General features: G+C 45.0%; 1 protein-coding gene across 1 annotated transcript in view; it reads right to left on the minus strand.

Moving 5' to 3' along the window:
• Nucleotides 1–14,216, minus strand: part of T265_05745 (hypothetical protein) — a gene marked incomplete at both ends in the record, with an annotated part of 33,362 nt that extends 19,146 nt beyond the window's left edge. The window contains 3 exons of the mRNA XM_009170825.1: nucleotides 5,068–5,230; nucleotides 5,268–5,416; nucleotides 10,604–14,216. Of these exons, the coding sequence (XP_009169089.1) occupies nucleotides 5,068–5,230; nucleotides 5,268–5,416; nucleotides 10,604–14,216 (3,925 nt within the window). The remainder of the gene's footprint in view (nucleotides 1–5,067; nucleotides 5,231–5,267; nucleotides 5,417–10,603) is intronic.
• Between the last annotated feature and the right edge of the window lie 295 nt (nucleotides 14,217–14,511).

Below are 14,511 nucleotides of genomic sequence, written 5' to 3' on the forward strand. Positions count from 1 at the left end.
CGATTCCGCAGTTTACGAAATGCCAGCTCATCTTCTGTATCCCCTGTGGTCAATTTTTTGAAAAAGAGTTGGGATCTTTTTTCCAGAATTCGCCGGATCCTTTTTGGCATCCTGCGGTTCATCCGAATGCGTGCCGGTTTTCTTGGGACGAACGTCGCGTCAGCCTCGTGAACTTTCTGGACAATGGTCCTATATAGTTCTTCCACCGCAGCTGGTCCCAGTGTGAATTGTTCAACGAAGATGCGTATTCCTGAGAAGTCTGCACGGCAGAAGTCTCGAAACCACGTTTGATGTTTGGGATTCCTGGCCCAACAGCAGATGAAATCAAAGGTCAGCACACGACAATTTCTGTGGATGGAAAACAGAAACAAAGCTCATGAGCCAAAGCCCAATAAGCAAGGTTGCACATCACCAATACTTACATATGAATCAATCAAAATGACAGACACAGTACACTACAAGCCAAACAATACCGAATTGGCGGACTTTTTAGCCCAAGTGTATATTGGCTGAGTAAAACAAGTTGGGTGTTACAGATCCTCTGAAGAGATGTATCAGCAGGGCAATGTGTACAGCCCCCTTCGTTTCGTTCGTCTGACCCAATCAACTGTGTTGAAATTGTTTAACCAGCCTACTGTTTTGAAGATGGTATCAGTGTTCTGACAAGCACCTAGGATGATGGTCATAGTTATACAGAGTTCACGCAGTTTAGCGATTCACGGATTGTTACCTAGGATCGAGGATTTCGCCCAAGCTTCCCGGATCAGATATGTTGTTGGGGTTCGGTGGCTTCCGTTCACCCAGCCGGCACAAGCGTAGTATGCACGCTATGAATGCAGTGGTGACAGTGCGTGTCAGAAGATAGGTGTTCTCGACTATTTCTGTGAATGGAAAACGGAAAGAAAGAACGGGAGCCGCAGCCCACCAAGCAAGGTTGTACATCGCCAATACTTGCATACAAATAAATCATACCTCGTACACTGTATAAGCGAAAAATGTGCTCCCCAGTTTCACCGCGGCACAGCGAGCACGCCTGGAAGATGATTCAGAAAGAAGGCCGCCAGCTGAAAGTAAGCCAAACTTATATAGCTAATTATTATTACGTACACTGTATAAGCGAAAAATGTGCTCCCCAGTTTCACCGCGGCACAGCGAGCACGCCTGGAAGATGATTCAGAAAGAAGGCCGCCAGCTGAAAGTAAGCCAAACTTATATAGCTATTTATATTATTATTATTTATAATTTTTATCGTTACATGAACGACTATATGTTCTAGATGCCATCTTGTGCATTTTAATTATAATCTAATCTAACGTAATTTAATATTTTACGTGGTACCTATGGTACATTATTAGTAGTATTGTATTATTATACTAGAACACAACCATTAAATTAAATTAACCTGTTCTATGGTGCACCTGTAATTTTTCTTTAGTAAGCGAATTTTTGCATGTGACTACCAGTTTCCGAGCTGGAGCACAAAATCAAGGTAAAACGGATTTTTTGTTCCACGGTGTTCTCGAAGTGAGATAAACTTCACAGAATTTCCAACGCAGATCCTACTCAGGTCGATATCCATATAGCGCTTGGATCCACCACGATTGCCACGCGTACAAAAATACGGAAGTAGGCACCACTCTATTGCAAATCAATTTGGCTTTCACGAGACACTCAACTGAATCTCGTGGAAACAAAACTGATTTGCAAATGAGTGTATTTCTCGAAAACAGTCCAATTTGGGTTCAAGTAGAACATAAGGTTGACGAAAACTTGGGGATTGCGGCTACCTGATGAGCCTCAAGAAATGCGAAACCGGTCTTAGGCTGTCGAGGAGTTTTCAGCAGCCTTGTGAGTAGGCACCACCCTGTTTTGGAGACCCTGGTCCTTTCTGCGGTGTTGTACACGCAGTTAACCTGATGCACATGCAGCGTTGATGCGGATGCAAACCTCTGAAAATGGCCCCCCATTCTCAGTCGTGCGCGGTCAGTCAGGTCATACTACAGCATTTTCAGATACATGCATGTGAATTAATCATCCTGTGAGAGACAGTTCCCATTAGAAAACACCATGTCACTAAGCTCTACAAAATCATAAAGCGCAACGAAACTGCCGGAAGATATGGCAATCTACTCCCCTCCTCCATGATAGCAACGCGTTGTTACTGACCCTTTTTATGATAACAATGTGTATTCCCAACTGGTGGGTGGCGTACCGTCAGGCGACCGAACGGTGAGCACGTACCTTTGTGAGCGACTATCCGCGGGCTCAAATAAGCATGGCGGACAAACCTGACGGCCACCGAGAGCTCCTCATGTTCATAACCGCGTGGCTGTCAGAAAAATTTTGGCTGCACCTCGAAGGACCTATCTGTAGGCACACCGGTGCCCACAGCACGTCATCAAAATTACCGTCCAGTATCTTGCAAACAGAGCTCCATCCATCTGAGTGCCACATTATTGTCAGCTTCCTGGCAATTTGGCGTTTTGATTCGTCCGTACTTGGAGATCATCCTCACCACTTTAGAGAGCTCAGGCTGGCAAATGGCAGCAGATGCCTCTCGCATTCCATGTCCCCATCCGACCCATTCCCTGCACCTGACTTCCATACAACAGAGCAACCAATGAGTCTGCCTAGTTTCAACTTAAACCACCTTTTTGAGACAAAACTCGCCATGTGCCTCAATTCGAATTACTCCATCTCCACCTCCGCTTTTGTGTGCCATGATCCGCATAATGCTCCCAACTGCAAGTATTTACAAGCGGAGTAAAGCTTTCTACGCCAAAATGTTGCATTTTGTTGCGTGTGTGCTCGGACCGAAAACCGTCCTGATCTACATTCATATTTTTGCAGCTCAACGAATTCAATTGTCCACTGAAGTAACTGTTCCTCTGGCTGAAGTCTTGTGGGATGACTTCCCAGCATCACTGAGACCCTACGATGCCTAAATAGGGCTAAAAAGTTTGGACCGACACTCTAAACTCAACTACCCGATTATTTCAATCCATCAAGGACACGTCATAGCTTTCGGAAGTTCAACTCCATTGTGCCATTACTGAGCGCCCCAATTTTGCTAGTTGACTCCTGCCATCTATCCAACCACCCAAGGTCACTCATGGCCAACAATGGTTTTCAGTTTTGAATCATGCCAGCCACCACTGTCTTTGGACTAATCGGACCTCATGTCCATTGTTCCCTAGAAGTTGGGATAGAAACCTATTATTACCATTATTTCGTCGGATATTTCCCACTGCTTATGACATCGTCCCCTTTCTCGTGCAATCTGCACTGCGCACGGATCCCCAAATCATGCTTCCTTCTGACACTAAACGTATGATCATGCCAGACGGTATGTCACCCACAATTTGGGAATAAACATTATTATTATCGTTATTATTATTATCCCGCCTTACGTTCTGCACAATCGGCATTCTAAATCAAGACACACTATTCAAAGGGACTATGAGGCTCTTTTTCGTAACCAGTCACCCTCATGCTCCCGGGTTTCTCGTGTTCCATTTTGCGAGGCTCTATCCCCTCTCACCAACACCCACAAATTTCTGGACGTTGTGGTGTTATCCCACATTCCCGGTGAGCACTGCACCACGTAACGGAGGCCTGCAACAGATATAGCTATCCATGATCCATGTTTTCCAAACTCACGAACCAACTGTTGTGTTGCTAGCTATTTATTCGGTACGTCATCACTTCAAAAGCAATGCGTCTTAACCAACCCAAAGATAGCAACACCCTCCCGATTTTTACTCCACTTACGTTGTGCCCGCGAATTCCGCTTCATACAATTCCGTTGTATGGAATCATCAGCTAACAGCACCCTAAGGCTTCCCAAGGGATCTTCAAACATGGCTTTCAGTTTTTAGGTACCATTTGAGGTAATACATGCATCCAGTTATTGGAATAAGGGTGATTCTACGGGCGATACCGGCTTACAGCCACTGTCAAATGTTTACTGTCATAGTATGGTTAAGTGAAACTAGTTCTACAGAGCACCAGGCACTAAAAGCGATTTTCAGCGCAGAAAAAACGCCGCTGGCTACTCGCACAATGGGAATGATTTCTCGAAATCTACGGCATTTTCAGGCTTGCCACTTCATAGCGTAGAGTTTCTATGTATAATGTATATGTTCCTGTATTATTAAAATTATTTACTATGACGAGTTGTTTAAGTGAGCGAACGCTCAATGTCGATAAACACCACCGACTGTAAATACGTTGCCTGACTCGCTGACTCGCTTGCAATAAACGTTACTTTTAAATAGTTTTCCACCGGAAAAAATTTCCAGAACATTCTGGAATCTAAATGGCCTTCGGAGATGCGGAATATGCGTAGGTGCATTCGTGCAAACAAATATTTTGGTCGATGGTTCCTGTTACCAGTTAAAATTCCGTAGTCCACGTTAATTATATGCTAAATTTCGGGCACGTTCGCACGTTTGCTGGCAAGAAGCAGAGTTTTCCATTATAGGTTGCGAATTATGCTAGGAAGACCTCGAGGTTTATCGATCAGGAACATGGAACATACGTCGATCACACCGGACATCTGAACGAACCTAACTGACGCACACGACTAGCATGTGGCTAGGGGTACACGATGCCCATCCATCCATCTTTAACGGAGAAGAGCCTCAAAATGTACTTCTTGAAATGTTGAGATATATTGGTCGTTTACACATGTCCTTCTGGGAGGCGCATTTTCTTCGTGAGGAGTGTTCATTTCGCCATTGAAGCCCTGAAATTAGAGGAATATATAGTTCAGGTTATCGAAATATCCCCACAAGACGGGCGGCCGACAAACTGGTAAAGATACCCCAAAATTCACTCCAGCGACTATGTTCTCGTAGATGCCTGTTCACACAATACCATCTTCAGCGGTTATTTCGCATGCCTGTTTACTGCACCTCTCAAGAAATACGAGACTTACATAAAATGCATAGGGCCTCATTAACAGACAAACTTTTCGGAGCCGATGGGTTACATTCAGTCATCTTCGTCTCTTTCATCTAGCTGCTGCTCTACAGCGTTAGTCATAGTTGTCAGACATTTACTCACGGCTGTCGAGTGGTTCTTCTCTGGACCCGGATATACAGACACACAGACCTCCGGGATACACTGTGCTGGAGCTCTGCGCTTCGGTCCAGATCAACATCATAAGACGCCCCCTCTGCGGGCCGGGTGGTAAGCACACCCCTGCGTTTTCTGGATGGGCCCGGAGCTAAGAACCAAAGTAATTTATTTTCATGTGGACTCACCTTTGAGACAAGCCTGAAGAGTACCACCACACAGCAGGCAAGGTTCACCATCACAACAGTCGGCGTGATATGCACACCAGCCGTCACTGGTATTGGTCGGCCGGTCACAGAGTACGCAAAAGCCCAAGTCAGCGTTCCCAGATCACCCTCTGGGTTGAGGTGCAGTATCCTCGACCACCAACGGTGGGTCATCGGTTGCAGACTTTAAGACTTGACGCAGCGGGATTTGTCCCTGAACAATCAACCGCTTAAAGATGGCTCTGGTCTTCCAGGGCTCCAGCTTCTGAAGCTTATCCACCACTCGGTTCAGTTGTTTACGAAGGCCATCGAAAGCTGTCGGTGGTGGTTTGGGAACCAGTGTAAGGGGTACACCATTTTTCCGAAAGGTTGTAATCCGGCAGCCATCGTTGGTGGATTGGGAAGCAAGCTAAGTAAAAGTCAATGAAGAATAGTTCTTGCTACTCGAAAGGGCCGATCTCGGAATACAGAGAACAGGTGTATGCAGGGAAACCAAACTGCCTACTCGAAGGTGTATGTGCATTCTACAGCACGTGTCAACAGTCTGGAAGCATCCGGGTGTTTGCACCACAAACTATAAGTTAGTTTACGTAGCTCGACCTCACCTCGTTTGTTGCAAAACTTTCATACGGTAGCCGCGGCGGTCGCGGATCCAAGTGCCTCAAAACGAGAGAGCCTGTCTATGTCGTCATTCAACAGACCACGTTTAGAACGTAGGCGTCACCCTCTAGGATTTACCGCCTGTCGCAGTGATACGCAGTATGCATCTCGAACTCTCGCATGAGCCACTCGGCTTGCCGGGACACGTATTGAATTGCATCCCCCAACGTGTCGGAGTGGTGCATCCGGTCTTCAAGGCGGCCGTTCGCGTCCCCAATCGGTTTTTGGTCACATTACCGAAATGAACAATTTCGGACTGTGCGTGTATGGCCTATTTTCGGATGATGCGCAACAAGCGAGCCGTAAGGTGGGAAAGAAATCGAGGATCGGTGCTGCGCAGAAGCTGCAGGTCTTGCCGGAATCTGTGTGCTTGCAATACGATGAACAAAAAACCTAGCATACATCGTTTCCAGCGAGCCATGCGGTGAAACCTGTGTCGGCTATTCGCAGAATGTGTCCATGACCAAAAACACACGGATGTTAAATGATACATACGCGCTTCCTGATGGCTTCGCGGGCATGAGAGTAGCAGAGCCTAACGTCACAGCCAAACACGACTCTTGGTGCACGCACTTGCGCCGCCAGCTTGTCAATTACGAAGGTCTTCACCGGATAGTTTTCGCTCACCATTTCTTTTAATAAGCCGAACAGTTTACGCATGGGGGCAAACTGCTCGCTCTCTACGAATGCGTGCATACCCGCACGCCGGATTTTCATGCCGTCCGTTATCAGGAAGGTGTAAAGCTCACATCTACATGCTGAATATTAGGTGCTGTAACGACCGTTTCAAATTCTTGAGCAACAAGCACCAAAGTTAGCAGTCAAACCGGCAAAACTCCGAACGAATGGCTACGCAAATGTGCTGAACTATAAAAATGAAAGTAGTTACATGCAATACAAAATTACAAACCTCAACGGTTTCCGACAAACGGTGAGGTATTCCAAAAGGCAAGCAAAGCCAATATGGATCAACAGTCAACGCGTGATCGAAGGCGGGCCGCAAACTCGTGCATTAAAACAAATTTACAGTTAACCAAGATTTTGTTACAAAACAGTATAACCGAAGCGGTAAAGGCGATTTGCACGGTAGGGAAAACGGAAAATATAAATTTCCTGTGAAACTAAAGATAGGATTCAACTACACCGGTCCAAAAGTGGCGGTTCATTTGAATTGTTGACCGGGGAGGCAGTCATTCAAGATGGGAGGCAATTTTAAATATATACGAAGTTGCAACGGGTGCTTCAAAAAAACTTACCCAAGGCGGCATGCGTTCCGTCTACATCTGGAAAGTGTCGGAAAAACGCTATCAGCTTTCATCGGGAGAAGCATATGTGGCTATTGTGACCTTACTCTGACACAAGGAGGCGTCCGGTCTCCCGAAGTTTTTCCAGGACCAAAGGCATATCATTTGCCACATTAAAAATATGCGGCTCCTGGTAAACATATCCGGCCGAAACTTCCGGCGGTAGTTGTTTAGATCCTTAGTGGAGAGAATCTTGCTGAATTCATCCGCCACAAACTGCCGCACCTCACATGAGGGCGTTCCATATTTCAGAAGGGCCCTGCAGGTGCCCAAACCGTCTTCGGTTAGCCGTCGATCAACTGGCAGCTTGTTGTACAGAAACTCTGACAACTTGTGGTTGTGTTCAAGAAAATGAAATGTGACTATCAGTTGGTTCCCTCGCTTCCGTAGAAAAAACCGCACCGGACAGCTGGAGCTTCGCGTAGTTTTTTATTATTAATAAATACGCTCGTCTTACTAGCTTCTTCAGATTCCCCGGCTTTCCGTGTGTCTTTGAGAGCGCCTGCTGCATTTGTAGTGAACCCACTCGTAACCAAAACACCGCAGCTGGAGCTTCGCGTAGTTTTTTATTATTAATAAATACGCTCGTCTTACTAGCTTCTTCAGATTCCCCGGCTTTCCGTGTGTCTTTGAGAGCGCCTGCTGCATTTGTAGTGAACCCACTCGTAACGCAAAACACCGTTGGTGCTTCGATTACTGGATTAACGCACAAATACCACAAAGTTATCCTTCTTGTATTGAGTTAATGCCTTCTCAGATGCCGTGAAGGATGGAAACTCAATTGTCCGATTACTTTAGTCCATCAGGAACACGCCGTAACTTTCGAAAATTCAATTCCATTGTGCGAATATCGAGCGCACAGTTGAGACAAAAACAAATCATTGAGATTTGAATTTGGCGGGCAAAAACAAATCGAGGGGGCACACTAAGAGGTATTCTTTCCGGTACATGATAAGAAAAATTAAAATTGTGGAGACTGAGGAACAAAAACAACGGATCTGTTGGGGCAGCATATTTGCCACAATCTAGTCGGTCACTTTGAACTGAAGCCTAACCACCGCTGGGAACTTGCGGCTTTGGGACGTTGTGCCTATGGCCGGATCTCTCTAAAGCCTAGTTAAGGGTGATGAATTACAGGAATTACCAATACGGGTAAGTGGTAGCAGCAATCTCGGCATCACGGTGGACGGTGCAAATGTAGGGGCTCACTAGTTTTGCTACTGGGGTAGAATCGGGAGTAAAGCTTTTTTTGGGAGAGAGCCGGTGCTACAGTACATCACTGAGCACGAACGGCACAGAAAATAGCTGAATGTGTGAGAAGCATATAATGAAAGTCAGCGATTTGTAGAGAGCCGTGAAGAAGGTTTAGCAGTTTAGAACGAACGTGTCCCCAGAAGCTGCTCGGGCCAGGCGAAGAGCTTGTTCGTGGTCGCAGGTGAAGGAACGAGTGGGCGAGAGGAAGTGAACAGTTGCATAAATAATATTAGACTGGGTATGGCAGTTCCTTTCCATCATTGCGCTGAAATACTTCTGTTTTTAAACAGCCCTTGACGGCCCGTTTATGGTGATTGATCTGCGATGTGCTGGTCTGTGAGGAACTGATTGGGCTTTCCAAGGGAAGCCGCCAATGTAAGAACATAGGTATTTTTGGAACGAAAAGGTGTTTACTCGTGTGTGAATCATGGGTCAAGATGAGTAGACGACGACCACACAGGGCGTTTTAATCATGTATTGTCTAAGGTAGAAGCTTGGAAACAATAAGGAATAGGATGAGTCCAGCAAGGCCTCGTGAGTTTTGGGGGGTATCAGATAGAAAAAAGTTCATAAATGGAGAAAAAAGAATAACCTTTACCACAACTAGGGTGGTAACAATAAGTGCATAAGTGAGACAGAACAGATCGCTATAATTACGCAGTGATGTCATCTGGTAAGTGAAATCGAGCACACAAGGAGTGACACGAGTAGAGTTTCCGTGATGGTGGACTAGATTTTCTGGAGGCAATCACGTGAGTTGGATAATACAACAATTCAAGAGGAAAAGTAAATGTAAGAGAAATGGTCGCCGGTCCCCAGAGCGCAGCTATCAGCTTCAATCAACGACCGGTACATGGCCAACCTCTCATGCTAATAGTATGGGGTTGGGACTCTCATTGTACATATTTTTTGTATGTTTTCACTCCCGTTAGCAGCAGGCAGGTGCGTAGTTTTTATTTGATTGACGAGGTGTTTTTTGTTCCGGTGCAACCATTATTACCACTAGGGCAAATACAGCCTTGCACGTTGATGTAAACCGTGGCAACCTAGAGCTATCAAACGCCTGTCTACCTAAAGATTTTCTACGGATGAAAGTAAGTTCCATACCATCTTCAGTTTATGGCGTTGCCAGATGGACAACACAACTTTGAGGGGTCAACCACCAGTGGCAACAAATAGAAAGCGACAGCGCCTTTTTACGGATTTCCTGGATTTAAACACCAGACTCAGAACCACCGCTGGACGACGATTCACGCATGCTACTGGAGAGGTGGCGGGTACACGACCACATTAGGGTGCAACGGGACGGTACGCTCCTCTTTGAAGGCGTCCTCGCATGAGGTTTTCACCTCTCATACATGCTAACAGATCTGCGAGTTTAAAGACCACAAAGCAATCATAAATGCGGCCTGTGAAATAATGAAGTACTCCAGCTGCCAGATCTTTCTTCCGAAAGGAGAAGGTGGGCCAGTGAGTCAGCTCAGTCAATTCGGACGGGCAACAACTAAATAGAGGCTGGTTAAACGGGTCGCGGAAGAGGCAAGTGAAATGGCAGCTACCAATGGGATGATAAGAATGGAATGGTGATATTCATAGTGAAACTAAACTGCGAGTTAGCCTTGGTGTGAACATCCATGTCGAGCAGAGGCCTACTGCGGTGTTGAATGTATGAGTATCCAGTGTGCTGCAGAGCACATAAACAGATGGTCTATTGTGGTAATTAAGTTTCGTACGTATATCGGTACAACCCGACAAACTAGAAATCCAGAATTCAACGAAGAGTGGCAACCAGCACGTATGTATTCGAATTGGCGAATATGTACAGCATATGGAATATTAAAACAAGAGAATAATGAATAGAGCAATGAATAGAGCATCAGTCATGTTCATCACATCCGCCACACCTTGAATGAGCGTGCGGGTGTTTATAGTCCAGTGGTGGTCTTGACCGCAATCTTTCGGATCTTCTCGGAATGGAAACTTCAGAATCTTCACAGGTAGTACGTTCTTCAGATACAGCATTTTGTTCGGATACCACAAGATCATCTACAAAGGACTCATTAGTATTTGAAACAGCAGGAGTGCCGTTAACAGACTGACCTCTGGTATTGAACTCAACCTGGTCAATGTGTCTCCGATGACAAGAGAGATCATCCAAATCGAGAATTGTGACCATTCGTTTGCCATTTGATGAAAGCACTATTCCTGTTGCGGGTCGTAAATCATTACCCTTGAAAAATGTAACATCAGCCGTTTTGGCACAGTCAAGACTTGTACGCAACGAACGAGATTTAAATAGAAGCGCGGGACTCTTCCCAGTAACGGAATGGACGGCGTTCCTGTATTGCATTAGAAAATTATCAATCCCACGGTCCAATTCCACAAAAGTAGTGGGAGAGAGTGAAATAATAGCAGATTTAAGTATTCGGACAAAATTTTCAGCAAGTCCATTCGACTGGGGATGTCGCGGAGCAGTAAACAGATGTCGACAACCAAGACCCTTCAACCATTCCTCGAGGAATTTTGCAGTGAAGTGTGTGCCGTTGTCAGTGACCAAAACAGTTGGTACACCTTCGTGGCTGAATACTTTCCTCAAGGCTTGCTGAGTGAATTCGGCACTTGGAGAAGTAGTTAGAAAAACTTCAGGCCAACGGGAATATGCGTCAATAAGAATTAAAGCATAGTATTTACCAAGAAAAGGACCACAGTAGTCAGCATGAACTCGTTGAAATGCTTCACAAGTAACTGGCCACGGATGCCACTGTGAAGACTTGTTATGAATCTTATGTGCACACTTAACACAATTCTTAGCAGTATGCTTGATATCAGCATCCAGTTCCGGCCACCAGCATGACAAGCGTGCAAGGGATTTCATTTTATCGACACCCAGATGACCAGAGTGTAAATCTGCAAGAACAGCCGCTCGCTGAGTCGGTGGAATGACAACTCTATCCTCAAAACACAGCAAACCATCCGGAGTAACGGACAAGCTTTCGCGGCGACAGTAAAAAGCAGGAAATCGGCGTCGTTCTTGCTGCGTCCAGCCACGTCGCAGTGCAGAGAAAATGGGAGCGAAATATCTTTTAGTGTCAGCAACAAGCACATCCCGCTTGACTGGTAATGGTTGAATCAGTAGACAATCTGAGTTGTTTGAATCAGAGTCACATGATAGAATTCTTGACAAGAAATCGACATGAGGAATCATTTTCGCACTACGATGAACTACTGTGTAGGTGTAAGAACTCAATGCAATAATCCACCGTTGCACCATAGCGGCAGATGACTTCGCCAGAGACTTCGTTGGATGATACAAGAACTTCAAAGCCTCGTGATCAGTAGCAATGGTAAAGTTCAATCCAAAAAGATACTTATGAAGCCGTTTGACAGCCCAATATACAGCAAGTGCTTCTCGTTGAGTCTGAGAATATCCACGTTCGGCTTTTGAAAGTCGACGGGAAATGCAGATCACTGGTCTACCACACTGTTCAAGGATTGCTCCTATTCCAGTGGGAGAAGCATCAGTAATGATCGTCGAATGATGTTTGGCGGAAAATGGCTTCAAAACAGCTGAAGTCTGAAGATAACCAAGCAGTGCACGCAACGCCTTCTCATGGTTGGAAGACCAAGAAAATTGATTGGAAGATATGATATCAAACAGACAACTTGCGTGTTTGGCGAAATTAGGAATGAAACGAGAGTAATACTGAAGTGCTCCTAGAACTGAACGCAGTTCTTGTAGATTGGTCGGTGATGGCGCATTTACTAAAGGGGATAGACGTCTTGTATCAGGTTTAAAACCGCTGCCATCCACAATGTAGCCAAGGCATGAAAATGATGGGACACCAAAAGTGCATTTTTCAGGATGAATAGCTACATTGAACTCAGAAAATCTCTTCAGTAAAGACAACAGACGCATATCATGGGTAGCTTTGTCAGCAGCGTGCACAATGACGTCATCTTGGTACGTCTCAACACCCTCCAAATCTTTTGCAATAGTATTCATAACTTGCTGAAATACAGCTGGTGAAACGTTCAGACCAAAGGGAAGAAAATTGTATCGGAATAACCCAAAGGGTGTGTTGATCACGGTAAGGTTACTGGAGGCTTCGTCCAGTGGTATTTGAAGATAAGCATCTTTTAAATCGATTTTTGAAAACACACTTGAACCTGATAAACGATACAATACATCTTCTGGCTCTTCCGTGGTGCATGTACGTTGTAGTAGCCGCGTATTTAGCGTAAGCCGGTAGTCACCACAAATTCTCGGAGTAATACCATCAGCCTTCAGTGGGGTAACGATCGGAGTTGCCCAATTCGATGACTCAACAGGAGTCAGTATTCCTTTCGCACACATTGAATTTAATGCTTGACGAACAGGCTCGCGTAAACCAAATGGAATAATCCGTCTCTTAAGAAATATAGGCTCTCCTGTAACTTCGAGCCTCATCTTGGGAATTTGCATGCCACCTGTGGCCTTAGAACATTTAAGAATCAGTTGCTTGAGTTCATTCTCATTCGCAGAAGTCAGTAAGGTGATACTGGTTTGCAGTAAGCGTAGAACTTTGAGTCCGACGATCGATGGTCCCGACGTTGATACCAAAAAATTACAATCGATACAGGTACCTTGTAGTAACCTCACAGGGATCGTGCAACTACCAACGAGAGGTACAGAATGTCCAGTGATACCGCGAATGTTAATATCTGTAGGCACTATCACGGCACTGGGGTAGAATGCAGTTAGATCTGATTGTGGAATGATGGACTCAACACTACCAGTATCAACAATAAAGCCATGCTTTTGACCAGAAGCGGATATCAACGTTTTAAAAACATGTGACGAATTTTGGGACAAAACAGATAGAGAAAGAGTAGAAATATCTTCAGATAATGTCTTCACGTCAGTGTTTGGGTCAGAAGTTAAGTGACACACTTTCTTGGACTTACAGACAAGTTGAATGTGTCCTGTTTTACCGCAGCTAAAACACTTGGCTCGTCTGTGGGGGCATGAATATCTGGAATGGTTTCGTCCACAAGACTCGCATTTCCCGAATTTTTGAGCCATCGGATTAGGGTTACGATCTGTGAAGTGACGTGTTGATGGATTTGAGGCACGAGAATCTGTTCGAGGTTTGAATTTGTTGTTCGTCCGCATCCTTGAATTATTTCTTTTAGAATAATTTAACAAGACTGCTTCCTCAGTCTTCGTCACATGCTTCACATCTTCATACTGCTCACATATTTTCCGAATAGTTTGAAATTTCTGATCCGGACAGAGTAACAGCTTCTGCTGTAATTCGGGCAGTTGAATGCCAGCAATGAGTCTATCACGCAGCTGGTCTTCCAGTTGGGCACCATAGTCACATTTGGCTGCCTGTGTCTGCAGCTGTAACACGAAATCACGAACCGACTGAGAATGAGAGCGGGCTAACATATTGAACTTAGCTCTTTCGGCTGCTACGAAGTTAATCGGTTTGAAGTGTTGAAGAACTTTGTTTTTCAATGCAGTGTAAGAAATATCAATTGGAGATTCAGGATATACTAAATTCTTGATCAAAGTATACGCCTCCTTGCCAACGAAATGTAGGAAATATGCAGTGAGTTTCTTATCATCCATATCGGATTTTGTGAGGCACCATATGTCGAATCGTTCCAAATAATCCTCTACGTCACGCGCAGTTGAATTAACATCTAATGGTTCCATTTCGGCAGGCATGATGAATTGTTCCAATCGCGACGCCAAAATGTGGTAATAAAGTTTCGTACGTATATCGGTACAACCCGACAAACTAGAAATCCAGAATTCAGCGAAGAGTGGCAACCAGCACGTATGTATTCGAATTGGCGAATATGTACATATGGAATATTAAAACAAGAGAATAATGAATAGAGCAATGAATAGAGCATCAGTCATGTTCATCACATCTATATATATTTTCGGTGCATAATATGCTCTGTTATTGAATAACTGAATTCGGTTTGGTTTGTGTTGGGGGCGGAAAATGCGAAGT

This window comes from Opisthorchis viverrini (assembly GCF_000715545.1).
Source record: "Opisthorchis viverrini unplaced genomic scaffold opera_v5_106, whole genome shotgun sequence".
NCBI lineage: Eukaryota > Metazoa > Platyhelminthes > Trematoda > Opisthorchiida > Opisthorchiidae > Opisthorchis > Opisthorchis viverrini.